We start from the raw sequence: 20447 nt of genomic DNA, 5'->3' as shown, positions 1-20447 counted from the left end.
TTTCCTGAATAAATTGTACTAAATGAACAGAGTACTTCAAAAATCAACATTTAAAAAATAAAATGTCCCAGAAGATGCAAGTAAAACTCCTAAATTTTTAGCCACATTATTTTTGGCAAGTCGTTTTCAAGACAGCAACAATGATACAATGCACTTCTTCTCTGCAAAATATTTTTAAATGTATTTCCTATACTTCATATAGAATATCTAAAATGAAGATTGGCATGTTAATGCAATAAGTTGTAATCAATAATCCACAAACAATTTTAATTTTTTAATTAAAATTCAACCATTTCGCTACTGCTATCTTGGCATTCTTTTAAAACACAAACAATTTGTTTATAAAAAAAATCACCTAATAATGAAATTTTAAAACAAAATTTTGATGTGCTTTTAGCCATCACTCTCAGACATAAATACATACTTCTTGATCATAAGTTATATAAACAAAAATTCTGGCTAAGAATTACTTATATGTAGCTAATATCACTGGGAATTGTTACAGAGAGTCCAATTTTTTTTACAACTTTTATTTGGAGAGATAATATCAAGATTTGTAAACAACAAGTATATTTTTCTAGATGATGCAAAGCCTTAGATAAATTTTGGCACAATAGTAATAAAATCTCAACCCCCAAACCAATCTTTAGTCAAGGTGCATAGTGAGAAACTGCTGCAAAAATTAAGTACTTTTAACCAATTTTTAAGCACCCTAATAAAAAAAAAATTAAGCACTATTGTACATGTACACATATGTGACCTTGCGTACTGCCCCTCCCGGATAACTATTCCAGTATTTCAATAAACGGAATGCACGTTGTTGAAGAAAAGGGCTCGTGAGCATTATCTTAATAAGTGTTGGAAGCCCTAGAGCTATTTCACCCCGGAATTCGTGTCTGAATTCTTCTCTTTTCTTGGTTTTGTTTCTTTATACACCTCATAAACAAGCTTTATTTACTATGCTTTCAAGTTATCGTATTCAACATGTGGGGAAACAAAACGAATAAAATGCTGCCTCTGCACTTCTCAAGAAAATTAAGCAATTTTTAAGAACCTTATTTCAAAATTATGCACTCTGTTAGTGCCGAGTTCAGGAAAATCTGTTCTCCCCCAATTTTTTTAATACCTATGTAAATGCTATTCTTAAAGTAATTTAGCAATTTTCATAGAAAATACCATAATCTTAAAACAATGTAAAATTCCTCAAACTGCAATACAAAATATACAATACAACACATATATTGTTAATTAATATGTATATACGAATTCTGCATTTTGCTGGCAAAACTTTTAACTATTTGACTGGAAAAATTAGTTCATCTTATGAAATGGAAGTGTGCTTCCTCCCCCCCCCCCCAAATAGGGAGAAAAAATATATTTGCTTTATCCTAGGTCCTAACTCTAAGTTATTTCATTCCCAGAATAATTAAAAATAAATATTTGAGATTGCTTGACAAGAAATTATCCTTTAATGAAAATATAAAAGCCCTTAGCAAAACTACATACACCAATGTTTAATTTTCAAAATTAGTTCCTTACTGGTATAAACTTCTAATAAGAGGTAAGCTTTAGCTCAACAAATCAATAATTAGAAAGTTATCACATACATTTTACCTATCTGAAAATACATGTTAGCAACTATTTTTATTAATCTTCCAAAATAAATAATTGATGCAATACTGAAATATCATGAATTTACAATAGGAATATCATTTAAAATAGTTATAATGTTATTTAAAAACTTATTAAAAAAAGATAAAAGTTTGATGTTTTGAAAAAATATTCCAGATTCACAATGAGCTGCTTCTAAGAGCAGTCTATGATCCAGCTATACCAAAAGAGTTGTGCTGAAAGCATCATATGATAATTTTCATAAAATCATTAAAGCATTAAGCCAACCTGGATGATTCAAATCTCTAACTACTATCATTCAGGCCATAGTTAGCTTAAGATCTGCTAAGCATGTTTTACTTTCAAGAACTCTTCCAGAATTCATTTAAGAATTTACAAATTTTTAGTAATAAAATGTAAGAAATCAAAATACATTAATTTTTCCTTATTTCTTCTCAATAATTTAAATAGAAATTTAATTATTTTATCTTTACATAAATGCTGCATTTTCATTCACCTAAAATTAAACCAAAATATTTTATTTTATGTGACCTAAAAATTAAGTCCTACGTTTAAATTTTAGACAACAGAACGTCATAAGTAATGCCTTATTACTATTTGAATAATTGGAAATATGACGATATTGAATAAGCTTATATAATAAACATTTTTTCAATCTAACAATCAGAAGAGAGTTGTAATTGCTTACAGGATTTGTGTCCTTCCATATATCTGGGAAAAGAGGCCGAGCCTTTCGTTTTACAACCAGATGCTGCATCTGTTCCATTGAAGGATGATTACCAATTTCAGCAACAAATGGAGCTTTATACTCAGGAACATCCACCCCTAGAGGAAACAAAAAAAGGGTTTCATCGCACAGAAGAATTTCACTGCAAAATTCATTAATATTTAATAAATGAAATTTGAAAAATATACATTAATATATCTATAAATTTCTTCTAATACTAGCAGAACCCAGATAAATTGTTTGCTTGCTACATAAAATATAAAACTATAAGTTTTTCAAATAAGCAAATTATAATATTGTGTGTGTGTGTGTGTAACAACAGGACTGCTTCTTCGTGATTTGTCGAAGTGGCATGGCGTGCAGATGAAGCTGGCCAACTGAACTGGCCGTCTGCTGGCCAACAGAGGTTGAATTTTATTAATATTATTTTTTTTTAATTCCTCCACAGACAGAAATGAGACTTAGATAAGACGGAACTGATGAATCTGCAAACATCAAAATACTATCAATATTCATATAATTTAGATTTGTGTAATTGTCTGTCCAAATATAATATAAATTTCCATAAAGTTAAAATAGTTGTGATACTATATTATATAAGATAGTCCTATTTTATATAAGAAATAGATTTTCTTGAAAGTATCAACTTAGGAACCCACGATTTTGAAATGAAGAAATATTATTTGCACATATAATTACTAAAAATATCCCAAATAAAAAATAAAAATATTTCCACTTTATTTATTGGTTTGAAGAATAAAAAAACATCAATTTCAATAAGTGAAGTAAGTAATAATCAAGTTCAATAAGTAAAGTTGATGCAGTTAGTGTTTTATAAAACACTAACTGCATCAACACCTAATTCTAAAATTAAACCTTTTAAAAAAGTAATCAATTTCAGTCAGTCAATACAGACACATATGTATAAGTGTGTGGATGGGGGGGGGGGGAGAAAAATATTTAAAATGAAATTGCACCAATTTTTACAAATATGCATCTTATCAAATGGCTGAATAAGCATACCAAATAAGATGAATGAAAATGGCACATCCTAATTTTTCTTTCAATATGTAAAAATAATATTAGTTTATTGGTTTATTTACTTATGATTTCAAATGAGCCCAAGTAAGATGTTGATAAAAGTAAAGCATAGATAATATTAAAGTTTAGAACAATTTTGGGCATTTTTTTTTTTTTTTTTTTTTTTTTGTTTATTTCTCAGAAAGATAATTTATCAGAAGTCAAAACAATAAGTTCTGTCTTCTAAATTGAGCATTAGTACTTCCATTTTTCAATAATAACATTTATGTGCTGTGGAGATGAAGATACTATCTTGTTTTGTTTTTGTTTTTTCAAATGATGATGTAATGGTCAATAATTACAATGAAACTAAAAACTGTTTAGTTATTATAAAATAGTTAAGCTAAACCAGTAAGAAACATAATGAGAATTAACACTAATTAAAAATATATCCTTTTAATCTTTAAAATAAAGAAGAAAAAAGCATAAAACTTACCCTGAAAAAGATCTGAACAGCGGGTGGCCAATTCCCATAATATTAAACCTAGAGCATAAACATCAATTTGTTTCAAAGATGATTCGCAATCTCTTAAATTCACAGCTCCTTCTAAAACTTCAGGTGCCATATATCTCAAAGTACCCACCTATATTTAAAAACAATTATGTCAATACACAATAACATTCAAATAATAAAACAGAAAGAAAATTTCAGGAAAGGGAAGTTTGTGTTACAATAATAATAATAAAAAAAATGCTTTATTCACAAAAAACATTCCATTCTTTGAAAAAAAAATTAAATCTTCATATTAAAACATAAATGGGTTTTTTTTTTTGGGGGGGGGGGGAGGAGGCTTATTTGTAATTTCCTAGATAAAGAATTTCAATTGCATTCTTTTAGTCTCCTCCTCTCTAATCTTTTCAAGTATGGTTATTTGCCATGGAAGTATCTATTTCTTATTTAAGTGAGAGTGTCTTGAGAATTTATTAGAAAGAATATGGATTTAGTATCTCATAAAAACAACTGATAGCAACACCAAATATATTTCCTCCCTTCTTCCCTTATGGATTTGTGCACTGTTGACATACTTTTCTTGGAAAAAATAGTTTGTTCTTTCTATTTATTTTCTAGTGGATTTATACATCATTCACATTGTTTTCATGGAAACAAAAGCAATTTATATGCCTGAAATTGTTATATAATAAAAATCAATATTAATCACTGTAATGTTTTTAAATACAAGACCTAATATTTCAATTTTAACACATTCACTGTCCAAGATAAGCAATATATTAAATCATTATTATTTAATATATTGGGGCAATAATAATAAAAGGCAATTAAAGCAATGGAAAAGTAAAACTTATGCATTCTTTTATTATTAATTACATAATTTAACACTGAATCATAAATTATTTAAAGAAATTCTATTAATAAAGTGAAAAAAAAAGTCATTTGTAGCAAACAAAAAACATTAATAATAAACAGTTACCACAATTAAATAACTTTTGCAAACAATAAAGTATAGTTTGACAATTTTAAAATAAGAGGGATACTCTTTCAATCATTAATAATATCTTCTAAAACAACATAGAAACTAGCAATAAAAAATTCTTAATTGTTTTCAGAATTAATACTATAGGCTCTGCAAAAAATTGAATTAAAACTTTCAACTACTTTGCAGTTTTTTAAATCATTGCAATAAGAACACATTAAGATTTGGCTACAATCATATTTCGCCTACAATTTTAAAATACTGACTAAATTTCTCCTTTCCATTAAACAATAAACAAAATAAACAGTTAGTAAAGCTAAAATAAAAAGAAATGAGAACTCCAAAATTATCTTACATCCATAAGTGAAGTGGATTCAGCAAGCTGTTCCTCACCATTAACATAATATTTTGAGCCTGATATACAAATAGCGAATCCAAAATCACACACCATACAGGTTTTATCTTGTCTAATGATGATATTCCTTGATGTCAAGTCTCTATGAGCAATGCACATCTTAATTTTATCTAGAAAAATATTGCAAAATTATGTTAGAAAATACAATCCACACTAAAAATACTAATAAGTTGAGTCAAGGATAAAAAAATCAAAACCAAAGGTTTAAGTTTGAGATTTTAAGTAAATCAAAATCAAAGGACTAAACATTACCATCTTTTCTGATTTCCAAGTGCATATGAGCAAGACCTTCAGTTATAGTTCGCGCCATTGTACAGAATGTACTCCAATCAATAATGTTATTGGTTAAAAAATCTTGTAAACAGCCTAATGGTGCGTAAGATAGGACTAATAAGTACTCGAGGCGTTCATCTGGGCCAGTACGCTCTTCTGCACCTATTAAATGCAATTATACATGTCAAAATAATGTAAAATTTGGAATTATTATTCAATTTGAATCATTTAAATCCTCAAAATGTCACCCCATCCCTAAAAAATTTGAAAACTTTGCTACCAAATTCAATACAATGCACCTTTTATAGTCAACCTTATAGTTTTTGCATTATCTTTCACCCTTCAAAGATTCTCTGTTAGTTATTCAAAGTCAGTTTATTGCATTATAAGTATACTAATATCAGTAAATTATATAGAGAAGTATTTTATAAAAAAAAATAGCATAATCTAAAAATTTAACTTCAAACCCTAAAAGTAAATAGTACTGGTAAAGAAATTAGAACATTTCAAAAAGAACAAGCAACTTAGTTTGAGACCTGACTGTTAAACTTTTCATCAACTTATTAAATATAAATAATATTTACAGGATTTTAGATCATTAAAAGATTTAGTGTCATAAATAACAATTACGAACTTGAAGATATATTTTATACTCTACAAACTGTGCATATGAAAATATTTCTCTGATCTTGATATGTAAATTGTTACCATATAATAATTTATAATTTTCATACTCTCACTCAATTTTTTACTTTAATTATAAAACTGTACATATAGAAAACGCAATAGCAAACATTCAATGCTAAATAGTAGACATTCTACAAATACACTAAATAGTTACATTATTCATAGCATCGTAATAATACAGAAATATAACAAGCACATACATACACTTAACTCCTACTAATACTTTGTATAATAATCAAATTTTAAACTCCCACATTTTTTTTTTTTAATTGTTAACCAGAAAATATAGTCAATGTTAGAGACTTCTAGATATCAGCAACATCATCTTTAGTAAAAACATATTCTATTTCAATAAATTTTTCAACTAAACCTTTGATATAGAGAAATGTGTGTCTATGTGCTTCCAATGCTTACTGATAATTATTGCTTAGTCTTAATCTTTGATTATCTAAAAATAGTTTCCCAACAATTATATTCTAGTCTATTTCAGCAGCTAATCTTAATGTAATATCTGGTCTACTTCATAATGATATAAACATTAAGCTACCAATTAATTCACTATAAGGGATATTTCTGTTCACAATTTTTTTTTTTTTTTCTGTGGGGGAGGGGAGAGAATCTGCAAGTCCCTTTTCTAATAGTATTTTTGGACCTTTGCAATCATTCATTTGAAATCTTTCTAAAACCTTCATCATCCTTTCTTGGTAAATTTTGGTTGCATTGTGGCTTCTTTAAATTTCTATCCCTAAATAGTTATTCAACTTTGAGAAGTCTAAGGAATTCATTCCTGATCAATCAACAATACCGAATTTCTTTCTTTATTGATTTATTTTTTATAATCAGTCAGAAAAACATCAAAATATATTAACATGACAATTAAAAAAAAATTAAAAATACTGAAATTTGTTCTTTACTTGACTTTATTCCTTTATTAAACAAGCATTAAATTGTCCACTTCAGCAATGTAAGCCTCTTTCAATCCATATAACACCTTATTTAATTTTAATATCCCCCTTTTCTTAATGTTAGCATGCTCAGAGGATTTTAATGCCCCAGATCTTCAATTAGAAAAGCAGATGGAACATTAAACTACCTATCACTCCTTTCGTGAAATAAAAGATATTAACATTCTAAAAATAGATAAACTAACAAATAATGCATAAAGCTCTGGTGATGTTATCTCTTGAAAATCTCTAACTAAAATATTTTCTTCGTCTCATCTTTCTTGCTTCTAAATACCCAGTAAGTATCAATAATTGTTTTATTTCATGAAGGATCACCTTCGAATTTTCATCCCTCCCCCAATGAGTTACCGATTCTATGCATTTAGGATTCTGGATAGCTTTATTGAAAATAGAAGGATCAATAGCTTCTGCAGTAAAACTAAGTTTTATATAGTTTAAAACCTTAACATTTTTTTTGGAGATTTTTATGGTTCTCTGTTTCTCTATTTACTTATTAGTTTCCTCATCATTGGAGTCATAGACTTCAGATTGAAACTTTTCCGTCATTCATAATTCTGCTTTTTATTCTCTCTGCTAGTGAAATCCTCTTCATAAATTTCCCTTTCATTATATTTTCCAATAAAATGTTTTGAAAGGTCACAGGAATACAGCAGTACACAAATACAGCAGTATTGACAGCTTTAGCTGAAAATTCTGTCTTCATGTTATTGGCATAAAGCATGCTTCTTTCTAATTATGTCATTGTTCTTTCAATTCTCCCATTTTGTTGAGGAATATATATGCAGGAATTTGCCTATAATCATCTTTCATAACACAAAGTACCTTGCTCATCCAATTGACAGTTTTTCAAAAGAATAACAAACATCAGCAGGGATGATTTCTTTAATATAATTGGCAGCATTTTTATAAGAAGAATTTCAACAAGAATTTCTGGTTCACAACAAAATTCTTTACAATCTTTATATTCTATTCCTTAATCTTCAAAAAAATATTCTGTTTGAACAATATTTTGTGGATAAGCTTCTTATGGCAAGTAAACAACTTATCTGCCCTTTGACATATATTCCAAGTACACAAATTTTTAATGTTAATTAGCATAACTTTCCTTCTCTTTTTCAAGAAATTTAATTTCCTTGTTGTTCATGATTCTACAAATATTTCCACACAGTTTGACTGGGCAGCCTTTCTTTATCACTTAGCAAACCGAAATGAAATTATGTTTTAAATCAGGAAAATATAAAAAAATTTTCAACTCGCTAGAATGCCAATTCCTTATATTCCAATCAAAACATTTGATGCAATTTCTGTCAAAAACATCTATTAAATTCCCATTAGCAATTTTTAATTTCATAAGATTTTGCAGTTCTTTTATGTGTGTGTGTGTGTGTGTGTGTGTGTGTGTGAGAGAGAGAGAGAGAGAGAGAGAGAGAGAGAGAGAGATATAATGTAACAAACTTTCGCTTTATGATTTCGTTTCCCACAGTTAAAACAGAACATTAAATTAAAATCTTTCTTTATACAGCAGTTCCTTACTAAATTTTCATTTTTATGACAGATACTACAATTTTGAATACTTTTTGTTCACATATTCATGTTTTAGGAACTTCTTACTTATGAAAACATTTTCTCTTTGAGTCATTGTACTTTTAACTCTTTCTTCTTTGATCGATAATCTACTTAAAAGTTCATTAATATTTTATCAACAGGTAAATTCCCAGGCATTCATAAGATATTGATAATCTGCAGATAAACCCATCAAAACTTCAGAGAGGAACATCTGGCTAGATATACTTTCCTTAGACTGTTTTAATTGCATTCTAATTTCTTCTAAGCTAGAAATATGTTCACACATTTTCTCCCCATCATAGGTAGTGGGGTTTTTTTTTTTTTTTTTGCATTGTGCATACTTACTTCAGACTTTTGCTCATGCACACAGTATAATTTGTTCCATATTCCTTTTGCAGTATCAAGTAAATATATGTACGATAGGTCCATTTTCAATTTCATTAATTATGATTCCTTGAGCTTTAGATCATTATTCATGCATTTAGTTAGATGTTTTACATCATCTTTGGAATAATTCTTTATTGGTGGAACAGTTTTTTCAGTTTCTGAAACAATCTTTTACTCAATAAAATTTTTACTTAGAATTTTTTATAAATTCCAGTTCTCAGCTCCTTCCAAAAACAATAATTCCAATACTATTAAAGTCTGTGTATTTTCTATAGGCGGTTCAAGGTCACATTTTCTACTGCGTTACTGATACCAGAACCCAATAACGAAGTAGAAAATGTGACCTTGAACCGCCTATTGAAAATACACAGACTTAGATAGTTTTATCTTATTTTTATTTCTTTAGACTTAAACCTAACTCTCCACAAGCCAAATTAACTTTTTTCTTGCCTATTTAATTTCTATTAAACTGCTACTGTAGCAAATATATGACACCTAAGCCCATTACCTGTTAAACTTCTAATCAATTTGTTGAAAACAAACAATATTTGCAGGATTTAAAGTACAAAAAAATTACCTGCTTAGAACCATAAATAAAAAAAATTGAAAACCCATTCTATAAACTACAAACTGCATATCTAAAAATACTTTTTCAATCTTGATGTGTAAACCATTGTCATATAATAATTTAACTTTCATATTTACTGTTCTTCCAATTATAGAAATATATGGCAATATGAATACTTCAGAGAATACAAAATATAATGATTGAAATAAAAATATGAGTTAAAAAAACAATAAATAAATATGTTACTTAACCCTGTGAGCCCCTAACTTCCCCAAAACTGCCCTGTTACACAGGGGCCTGACACAGGTGCTTTCGCATGTTTATATGAATTTAAGGAGTGAAAGGCACTTCATACAGAACACACCACATATGGGGGTTCTGCTACCCCTGGTAATGATTGATGAATAGCTTTTCAAGTCATGCTATGAGTGTGAAGGAAAAGAACATCAGATAGTAAATAAGGGAATGAAACATCATTTATCCCTTAAGAAAACCTATATTCAATGATTGGATTTTTTTTAAAGATTTTATTACAACTGCCATGAGTTTTTCAGTCTTTTTTTAAGCATAAAATATTAACATTTTTAATATGTTTATCAATTAAAAAATTTATTTCCTTTCTCTTCGTTTATTTATTTTTATTGACTATGATTACACAAATATTTTTTCGAAATCTTTGTACTCGTGTTTTCTTTTCTGATATCTTATTTAATAACAAATCAGTTTTCCCAAATTTATTGTTTTACCGAAATCCCAATTAGATATTAAATAAAAAAAATCGATTATTACTATTTTTTTCCATAAATTTTCATAATTAATGCATAATATCTAAAAATAAAGGAACATTTGATGCATTCAATTTTAATTTTGAAGAAACTTCTATGAAAATAATTGAAAAGTTATGAATCAATTGAGAAATGTCTACATATGTACAAAATGTACTGATAATCTTATTATTACCTTACTTGTCAAACTTCACTATTTTATACAAATACAAAAATGTTACTGTTTGGGATAAAATTTATCATGTCTTAATTATGAAATAAAATAGAAAATATTAATTTTAATCCAGCGATAAATTTGAATTACTGTAAGAATTCTACAAGATTATGTAATAGAATTTTTATAAGAATGAATAAAATGATAATTTAAGATATAATGATCATAAATGTAAAACTTAAAGATACTCTTCATGATCATTTTTACTGAATCAGTTTTTAGGGAATTAAACATACAATGCAGAAAGGAAACATTTTTTTACAAGCTGCATTCTATATTATTGCTGATAGTAGGAAATTGAAAATTTGTTTTAAATGTTATAGTGGCAGAATAATTTTGCATTATTTTGTCACAATAATACATTTTAATGGTACATTTTTTTAACCTTTTCATTGAATTTATTTCAATTTTTCAAGCCACAAACATCTTGCTTAATATTGCACTATAACTATAAAGTTTGTAAAAATATTGATGAATTTCAAAAAGCATATAAAAGCACACCCAATTTTATTTAATAATTAAAAACAAGATTCCATTTTCAAGATTTTTGCTCCCATAGTTTCCCCAAATAGTTTCCCATTCATTGAAGACTTAATGATAATTTTCATATGCTTTAATTCTAAAAAATGAACTTTATCATCAAATGTTTTCATGCTTGATAAGTAAGAAAATACACTTCTGAAGAAAAAAAAATCCAAAGAGGATTCAAAGATAATAAAGTTTTATGTTTAATTAGTTTATTTTGTTTTTTTAAAATTTATTCTTAATTCCATAACAACAATAAAATGAAGAAAAAAAATGTATCTAAAATCGTGGAAACATGCATGAGTGTAAATTCAGCAACAACAAATTAAGTAAACTTTTCCCTCAAACCACAAACGACATCTACAGGGGGTTAAACACTAACCACATATTTCAATTACAGTAAGTGTTCCCTTCTGTAATTTCTTTAAAGGAAGAGATGATTTCATTCTATTTTTGTCCATGAAAATGGCTCAGGACTTTGAGGCACTGGAATTTTCACACAGGCTCATGGAGTTAAATAAATAATACTGCTTTCATATAAAAAATGAATATAAACACAAAAGGCTTATTTTTGGTTACAAAATCCCAATACATCAAATCTTCAGTTATAAAAAACAATTAATAAAAAATAAGTAACAAACCTAATAATTTTGGAATGCTATCGTGATCCATGAAAGGAAGACAATAGGTATATCTCTCATTTAGATAAATTTGGCGATGCTGTGATGAAAATATTTTAACTGCTACAGATTGATTAAAGAGAGTCCCACGAAAAACACGACCATATCGGCCTCTGCCTATACTTTCACATATTGTCAGGTTGTCTATATTGAAGACTGGTGAAGGTGGTAAAGGTGGCTCCATTAAATGAACAGAGTCAGGACTAGGTTTCTGAGAAGTTGAACATGCCCGGTATATTAAGAAGCTGATTACAGGCACAAGGACTATTATTACACATGCAACAGCAATGAACACAATATTGATTGGATTAAAAGAAGCATGTTCCACAAATCTTGGAGCTAAAAAAATAAATAAATAAAATCACTAACAAGTGACAAGAGAACATGAACAACAATTTAATATTTTCATAATTAATTTGCATTATTATATCCTGATAATATTGCAAAAGAAATTATTCATCAAAAATACTAGCTAAAATATACCATAATTTTGACATTTTTCTTTTCTCATATACAAAGCACATAGAAAAATGTACACATTTTAAATGTCAGCGAGTTCTTGAAAATATGATTTATGGTTTTTCACACTACATTCATAGATTTCTAACAAATTTTGAACAAATTCGATTCAGTAAATATATTTGGTTTTTGTAGTTATCTAATTTAACATAATTACAAAACAGTGTGAGCTGTATAGTTAAAATTCATCACATAGATTTATGCACCTATCAAATTTTGAGCTAAATCCTACAAATGTTTGAACATCCGTTGGCCGGTACTTTCATAAGCAGGTAAATGCTATAACTCAAAAATATATAGATTTAAATTTATTAAATTTGATATGTGATTTTGTTAGTACAGTTTTGTGTAGTTTTGTATCAAATTTTTGTTTCGATTGGTTGGAAAAAAATGCTTGTAAAATACAAATTCAATTTTTGCATAATATTAACTGTGTGCCAAGAATTACTCACCAAGGATGATATGATAGATTCAGTAAAAATGCTGTTCACTCTAAAGATTAATATTTTGTAACTATTGTATGCTGCTTTACTCAAGGTTCGCAACTGTTTGCAAGGGTGAACACTTCTAAGAATGTATGCCTTTTTAAAGAATATACGTGAAAGTTTTGAGGTGATCACTCCCTTCTCATATATGAAATGTTTAAAGAGGAATTATTGTAATCATAAAATATTTTTACAATTGTTTTTTTTTTTAATTTTTAGATATTATTTACTGCATGTCAGGAATTCATTGCCAAAAAATCACAAAACAAATTTAGTGAAAATGCTATATTCAAGTGAAAGGTTAATATTTCATAACTATTGAACTCCAAACCATGCAAGGCATTCTCTGGGTAACACTTTCATCAGAAAACAAATGAGAAAGTTTTGGGGAGGCTATTCCTGCTGCTTTAAAAAATGAACAACAGACTTTATTACAAGAATTCTTTAAACTTGTCCTTGTAATTTGACTGAGGGTACTTCTGAAAACTTTTTGATAACCGATCTCATTCTTGACTACGAAACTTTGAAAATTATATTCATCAGCCATCATGTCTAAATGGTGGAAGCAGAAATTTACAATTAAACTCTTTAAATTTTTGATTTTCAGTTCTGTAATTTTAACACTATTTACTGTAATTTTTCTTTGCATGGACATAATAGGGGATTTTAATTTTCTTAACTATTAAAAATATCCTTGCACAGTTGCTGTACAATTAAATTACAATAATTTACAATTAAATTACAATAATTTAATTTACAACAATCCTTTAATACCCAACACATGGACATCAATTAAAAAATAGATTTAGAATAGATAATAGATATTGATAAGTGCTAATATATAATAAACTATTTCTCAACATAAAGCCTAACAAATAAAAAAAATGTTACAACATCTTTACAAAGAATAAAATTACAGATTTTGAACCTATGATTCAATTTTTATTAGTCATTTATACATTAATTAGCATTAAATTATATTTTGATGATTTATACTAAAATATAATCAATTGTTTTATTCAAATGTATTTCACATTTGATCCCCAGCAGCCCCTCAGCTATAGTCAGTACAAGATATATAAGTGTTTGGATATCTGTTCACTTTTTTAGTTGCTTAAATTATACCAAACACATTAACAATAGTAACAACATTATAACAATCAAAATATTACAGCAAATAATTATATCCAACAACTATAGACATGCCATCTATTTAAGAAATTCATAAACCACAATAGTGTGTAGAATATCAACTTATTGTATTGTTGAAAATTTATTGGGAAATTAAAATCATTTATGGAAATTGTCCAGCTAAATTTGCAATGAATTATAACTATGCCAAATTAAACAAACAAACAAAAAAAAAACCACTACAATAACAGATTTTTACAATAATTTATAAACTATTCATTGATCTTCAAAATAAATGTAGAAAAATTTCTTTGATAATTTTGTAATTTAGATCTTAATATCTTAATAATTCATAACTTAAAAAAAAATTAATTTGGGCAATCCACTCTTCGAATTACTTGCTCAAAAAACTATTAGATTTGTAATTTTTAATAAAATTTTATTTTTGACAAAAGGGTTTCCAGATTTTAAAAGTACAAGGGGGAATCATTTTTATTCTTAAAAAATAATTTAAAATGTTATATAAAAACTTTTATTAAAGATAAGTCTTGTAAAACTACAAAATTGTTTTTATTTAGGTGCTTTCATGATATAACTATAATCTAGATTATGTCAATAGAAATAAGATAAAAATCACCTAATTTAATGTAGAATTAAATAAAACCAAATTAATAGTAATAATTTGATGACATGTCTATATTTTAACAAACCTTTTTTAATTTAGAAATTTGGTTATCTTGATACAAGACAAACTCCAGAAAAGATAAATACACGAGACATAAAAATCTATACTATAGAGCATTAATAATTCACAATCAATGAACATTCAATTTTATAACTATAGAATTAATAACAGATATTCTAAAATCATTTTTTAAAAAACTTTTGGATAAACAAATTTTAAAATGCATAATGTTTAACAAAATATATTTTAAAAGAAAACTTACGTGCTTCATTTTCTTCCACAGGAAAAAATCCATCTGAAACATTTACATTGCACATATTCCCTTTACAGCAACAAAATTTAGTCGTAGTATTATTAACAGCTTTCTGAGGTTTTTTCGTAGAAATACACGCATCTTCTTTACAATCTAATTCTGCAGCACTCCAGCAACCTAGATTAAAATACATAGTAATTATTAAAATTTTTAGATCTAATGAAAATTATTCACAAATATCCTTGAAGATAAATGAATTAAATATGAAAATATATAATGATATATAATATAAATTTTATCTACACAAAAATTTTAAATTTAAATCACTATAAAATAAAAGGTGAGTAAAGGTTTTCTTTTTCTTAAAAAGCGGATTATTTTTAGTTGTAATCCAAACATGAATCTGTTGAAAATATATCAAACCTATAGCATTACTTGCAAGATTAATATAATCACGATTCTCAACAAAATTTAATATCCCAAATTATTTCTTTTTCTCCCATTTTCATAAAATTACTGCAATTAAATTAGCTCAGACTTCCTCTTCCTGAAAAAAGTATTCAGATTACATATTAGAAAAGAGGGGATCTTATTAATTTCCCTGTAATAAATATTTACTAAATAATTAAAGTTTATTCGTTTTATCAACTGTTGTAGAGGATTTTCCTCATACTGATAGTTTTAAAGTCTCATTTCTTTCATTTTTAATTTTGCAATGCACTACTAATATTTACAGAGTAAAAGATAGTTGTATTATCTATGTATTTTATTTTATTTTTTTCTTCCAGGTTGTTTTACTTCATTCACTGAATAGAAACTGCTCTAAATGATTCTTAAGTTTATTATGAAAAAACTGAAGAAATATCCAAATCTGCTAATATCAACAGCAAAGCAGTTTGTAATATATACTCAATAAAAATGAAGAAAAGAAGAAGAAAAATTTAATGAACTGTATTCAAGAAAAAGGAAGAATAGCCCATGAATCTGGAAAGTTTTGATCAAAATCCTTTTTTCAACTCATTGAAAATTAAATCAAAAACTAGACCCTTTTCTTTTTTACAAAATCCGGGTTTCTCACAAAAAATTTATTTTTCAAAGATGATCACTAAAATACTTTTAAAAATATGTCAGAAATTTGGCAAATATATCTGTTGTGGTTGTAACTAATCCAAGCTGATCTAGCAAAGCTTACTCTATCTTCACAAGTTCAAAAAAACACCAATGAAAAGTCAATGAATAATTAAAAAAAAAAAAAAGTGTCCTTTGCAATGCTGTCTTTAGTAAACCTCAAACAATCAATGGCATTCTGGAAAGAGTTTCTAGCTCCATTGGCAAATAAATGCATTGATGTATGCACTAACCATTTGAGAGTCCTCTGTTGTTTTTCTGGTAAATTTCCTCTTGAATTGAAGAGAATCGTCATGTAATTAGTTTATAATACTGCGAAAGGAATGAACTAAAATATAAGTGCCATGATGAACCATTTTAAAGTAATGCATCTTTTAAGCTTCATAAAAAATCTAAATTATACACAACACATTTTCTCTTAATGCAGCCAAATACCTATAAGTTATTTTAATAATCGATTTATTCTGTTACAAGATAAATCAGCATTACAATTATTTTTGGCCATAACAGAATTTACTTTGGTAACAATTCATCCTTGCATTTATTAAAAGAAGATACATTTCACAAGGAAGAGTTACAAAAAGAGAAAAAGCAAGAATCGTTATAAAATGCTAGAATCAGAACCTGAAAAACTAGTTTCAAAAAAATTATTTCTTTAAAAATTTTAAAATACCAGACCTAGCAGAATTTTTTAAATAAAAACTAAAATTTGGGGAAAATGTCCAACAAATAATTTTTAATAAATGAAGACATAAAAAAATTATAAAATAAAAATGCCGAAGATATCATGGTCTTTGAAAATTTGTGGTTTTAGGTTAAAATGTCATCATACTGAAATGTACACAATCGACCAACATCTCGCACACTGCAATCAATTGCAATTCAATATAGAACTGTAAAATCCTTTTAAAAGTCGTTCAAGGGATTCTTTGAAAATGGCATATTAACAAAAACGTTTACTGAATGTGTAACGTACTAGAAAGGTTTCACTGTAAGTGTTATTCTATGTTCGATATAGCTCTTAGCCTATCAAATTCATCTTACTTTATTCTTATTTTCCGTTTATAAAACCAAACTACGTATTCTTCAACAATACATAAAAACTTAAACACGCATTCCTCAAGCCTATAAGTTGTTTCCTATAATAATATATATAATAAACTCTTCACCATCTAAAAAATGAAATTCGAACAGTTGTCGAATCTCAACAAATATGACATAATTAGTATTCCGTACTGTCCCATCGAGATCACCATTCCAGTATTTCAATAAATGATGAGGAGAAAAAATGTCACTAAGCACTATCTTAATATATGCTGGCACCCCTGGATCTATTTCACACTGGGCACCTTCTCTGAATTCTTTTCTTTTGCTAGTTTTATTTCTGTTATTTTTGTTGCTTATGGCACTTGTCATAGACAAGCCCGCTGACGAAGTCAGAGATTTTAAGCCGAGTTTTACCGTCTCTTGTTTCAGCAGCAGCATCTAGAGCCAAGAGTACATCTTAGCAACTCATGCGTCACGGCTCTTTTCACAGGGGCAGATTTCACACATTTCATTCACAGATCGTAATTTAGATACGAATAAGAGAACGATCACCTATGAACCAGTACCCCTAGTGGTACTGTCCCGATTTGGAGGAATCTGTGGCTACGACAGATTTATACGCGCACCAGCCACAATGTACACGGAAGCTTCGGCCGGCAGGTTTCGAACTCACAGCCCAAGGGATACGAATCCAACGCTGTACCAACCAGGCTATCCCGGCTTACAGTTTCCTTTCTTGATATACCTGGCAAACAAATACTTACCAAAATGCTTTCGACTTTTCGCATTTAACATCTAGAGGAACAAGAAAAAAATGTTTTCCTTGCACTTCTCAAAAAAAAAATAATAATAATAATAATTAAGCACTTTATAAGGACTTCTTTTTAAAAGAAAGCGCTTTAAGCTAAGGGACCAAAAATTATGAAATTACATTTTTTTTTTAATTTCATAAATGAAAATCATGCAAAACATATTATATATACATATAATGCGATTTTATCAACAAAAAAAAAAGTATCTTACCTTGTGCAATAAAGACTGTGGCATTTTTGTTGTTATAATCTTCCTGCCAGAGTGCATAGCAGTTGTTAGTAGAAGGGCATTTCTCTGTGGTATTTCCATCCAGTAACTCCCCAGTTAGAAATGGTTCAACGTCTCCATCATCATAAGATGATGGAGAAGTATTGAATTTAACTGTATCTTTTTTGGAATAGGCGCAAAAAGTAGCCTCACTATACGCAATATCTAAAAAGAAAGAAAATGCATGTTTACAATCTAACAAAAATTTACATCTAAAATACAAGAGAAAATACAGTAATACAAGAGAAAAACATATGCAAACAGGTATAATTTTAAATGAATATTTCAGTATACATAAGTAAAATAAAATAAAAACTATTCAAGCTCAGATTTCCTATCTAAAACAAAATGTTTTAACAACTATCTTTTGAATAATGCGGTCAGGATAAAAATTCACTGTTTTAAGCATCGGGAATTATCTCTCTGAAACTTGAACGCATCTCTCTAAGAAAGGTAAACTTTGGTGTTAGAAGCGTTTTTCCCAACCAACTGAAACCAAAATTTGACATTCAACTAACATTTGCAGTCACAGTAATCACATATCAAATTTGACATATTGAGGCTATTGCGTTTTTTGAGTTATCCAGTTTACATGCTTTTGAAAATACAGGCCGACAGATATACAGCCACATTTTGGATCAGGCTGAAAATTTTATAAGTGTATAACACTATAGATGCTTAATAAGTTTTAAAAATTCATCTAGCTTTCTTCGTTTTGCAGTTAGCGTGTTAAGTTATATTCGCACAGCCGGACAGATTTCCACTGAATGGATTCTGTACTGAAAGAAACTGACAAATGAGGTGTAAAGCCAACACAACAAATTTCATTCGTCTAGGTCAAAGCATTTTTGAGTTATCTTTATCAATGACAGACATTTCCAAAAATCTGTTTTCCGAACTCAGGTCTAAGACCTGGTGATTCGACAAAATTTCGAGTTCGAAACTTTTGATGATTACAATATTTTCGTACAGGAGAAAGTAAAAAGTGCCAGAAAAACCAAATGTTTCACTGCAAATAATTATGTATATGAGATTTTTGTGTAAGAAGTACAATTTATAAATCTACGGAGACATCAATAATTGCTTCTTTTTCGGCAATTAAAAATTTCCTAGGAGTTCTTGCAATCAAGCCTGGTGACACTAAATTATGCATGAAGACGGTCGAAAACACGGGCAAACGCGGAAGCTTTCAATAATCTGGAATCCGCGCTCAAGCTGGAAGCTCAACTTTTCACATAACTCGCTATAATGAAAAATTGGGAAAGCCATAACAGATGAATTGTAGCAGTTCAAGTACGCAGAACATCAATTAAGTTTTTGTGGCATCCAGATTTTAATTTCAAATGCATATGTTTTAAAAGCATTGGGTTTTAAATTATGGTACATGTACCATTAATGGTACGTAACATTTCAAGTAATATAATTTGAACAGAGATTTAAATGAATGATAGAAAGCATTTGTTTTTAACTTTATCATTCACGTATACGCATATTTCATTTTTGTTCCCACCCACTCGTAAATCAGCGCTTATGGTAGAGCCAAAATATTATAACTCGGCTTTGGAACAATTACTTTCTTGGAAATTTTGATCGGATAAAAGATTTGTTTCCCATTTTGGGCACAAAGTTGGAAAAAGCATTCAGTTGTGTGCGTGCGTGCGTGTGTGTGTGTGCGCGCGAAATCTTGTAAATGAGGATTTGTTTTTTTAATCACTTTTCAGCCATTAGTTAAAAAAAAAAAAAGAAATTTACATTATATATATATATATATATATATATATATATATATATATATATATATATATATATATATATATATATATATATATATATATATATATATATATATATATATCCAAGAGAATGATTACATTTTTAATGCCTTTGAAAAAAATGAATCTAGGTCACGATAGTGACTCGAACCTGAAATAAAACTCAAAACACAACGGAAGAGCTCATTCGCCGCGTTCATCATTAATGAATCTTACAGATGTCATCCTCATCATTAATAAATCCTTATGTTTGCTATTTATTATGCATCATTATCTACTTTTTACAAAAAATAACTATATTAAAAAAATATATAAATATTGGTATATTTATATTTTTTATAATGTTAGGTTTCGTTTACGAATATAATTAAATAATATATGCATAAAATGTTTTATAATTCCGTTTAAGA

General features: G+C 28.0%; 1 protein-coding gene across 1 annotated transcript in view; it reads right to left on the bottom strand.

Annotated features, from left to right (window-relative positions):
- LOC129981369 (uncharacterized) overlaps nucleotides 1-20447 on the bottom strand; it is a 102653-nt gene that overhangs the window by 15561 nt on the left and 66645 nt on the right. Inside the window, exons 2-8 of the mRNA XM_056092194.1 lie at nucleotides 18209-18430; nucleotides 15020-15187; nucleotides 11899-12276; nucleotides 5540-5722; nucleotides 5228-5397; nucleotides 3876-4023; nucleotides 2321-2457 (exon numbers count right to left, since the gene is read on the bottom strand). Coding sequence (XP_055948169.1) covers nucleotides 2321-2457; nucleotides 3876-4023; nucleotides 5228-5397; nucleotides 5540-5722; nucleotides 11899-12276; nucleotides 15020-15187; nucleotides 18209-18430 — 1406 coding nt within the window. The remainder of the gene's footprint in view (nucleotides 1-2320; nucleotides 2458-3875; nucleotides 4024-5227; nucleotides 5398-5539; nucleotides 5723-11898; nucleotides 12277-15019; nucleotides 15188-18208; nucleotides 18431-20447) is intronic.

This window comes from Argiope bruennichi, chromosome 8 (genome assembly GCF_947563725.1).
Source record: "Argiope bruennichi chromosome 8, qqArgBrue1.1, whole genome shotgun sequence".
NCBI classification, from domain to species: domain Eukaryota; kingdom Metazoa; phylum Arthropoda; class Arachnida; order Araneae; family Araneidae; genus Argiope; species Argiope bruennichi.
The sequence above is the reverse complement of the archived record's forward strand: the minus strand, read 5'-3'. Positions and strand labels throughout refer to the sequence as shown.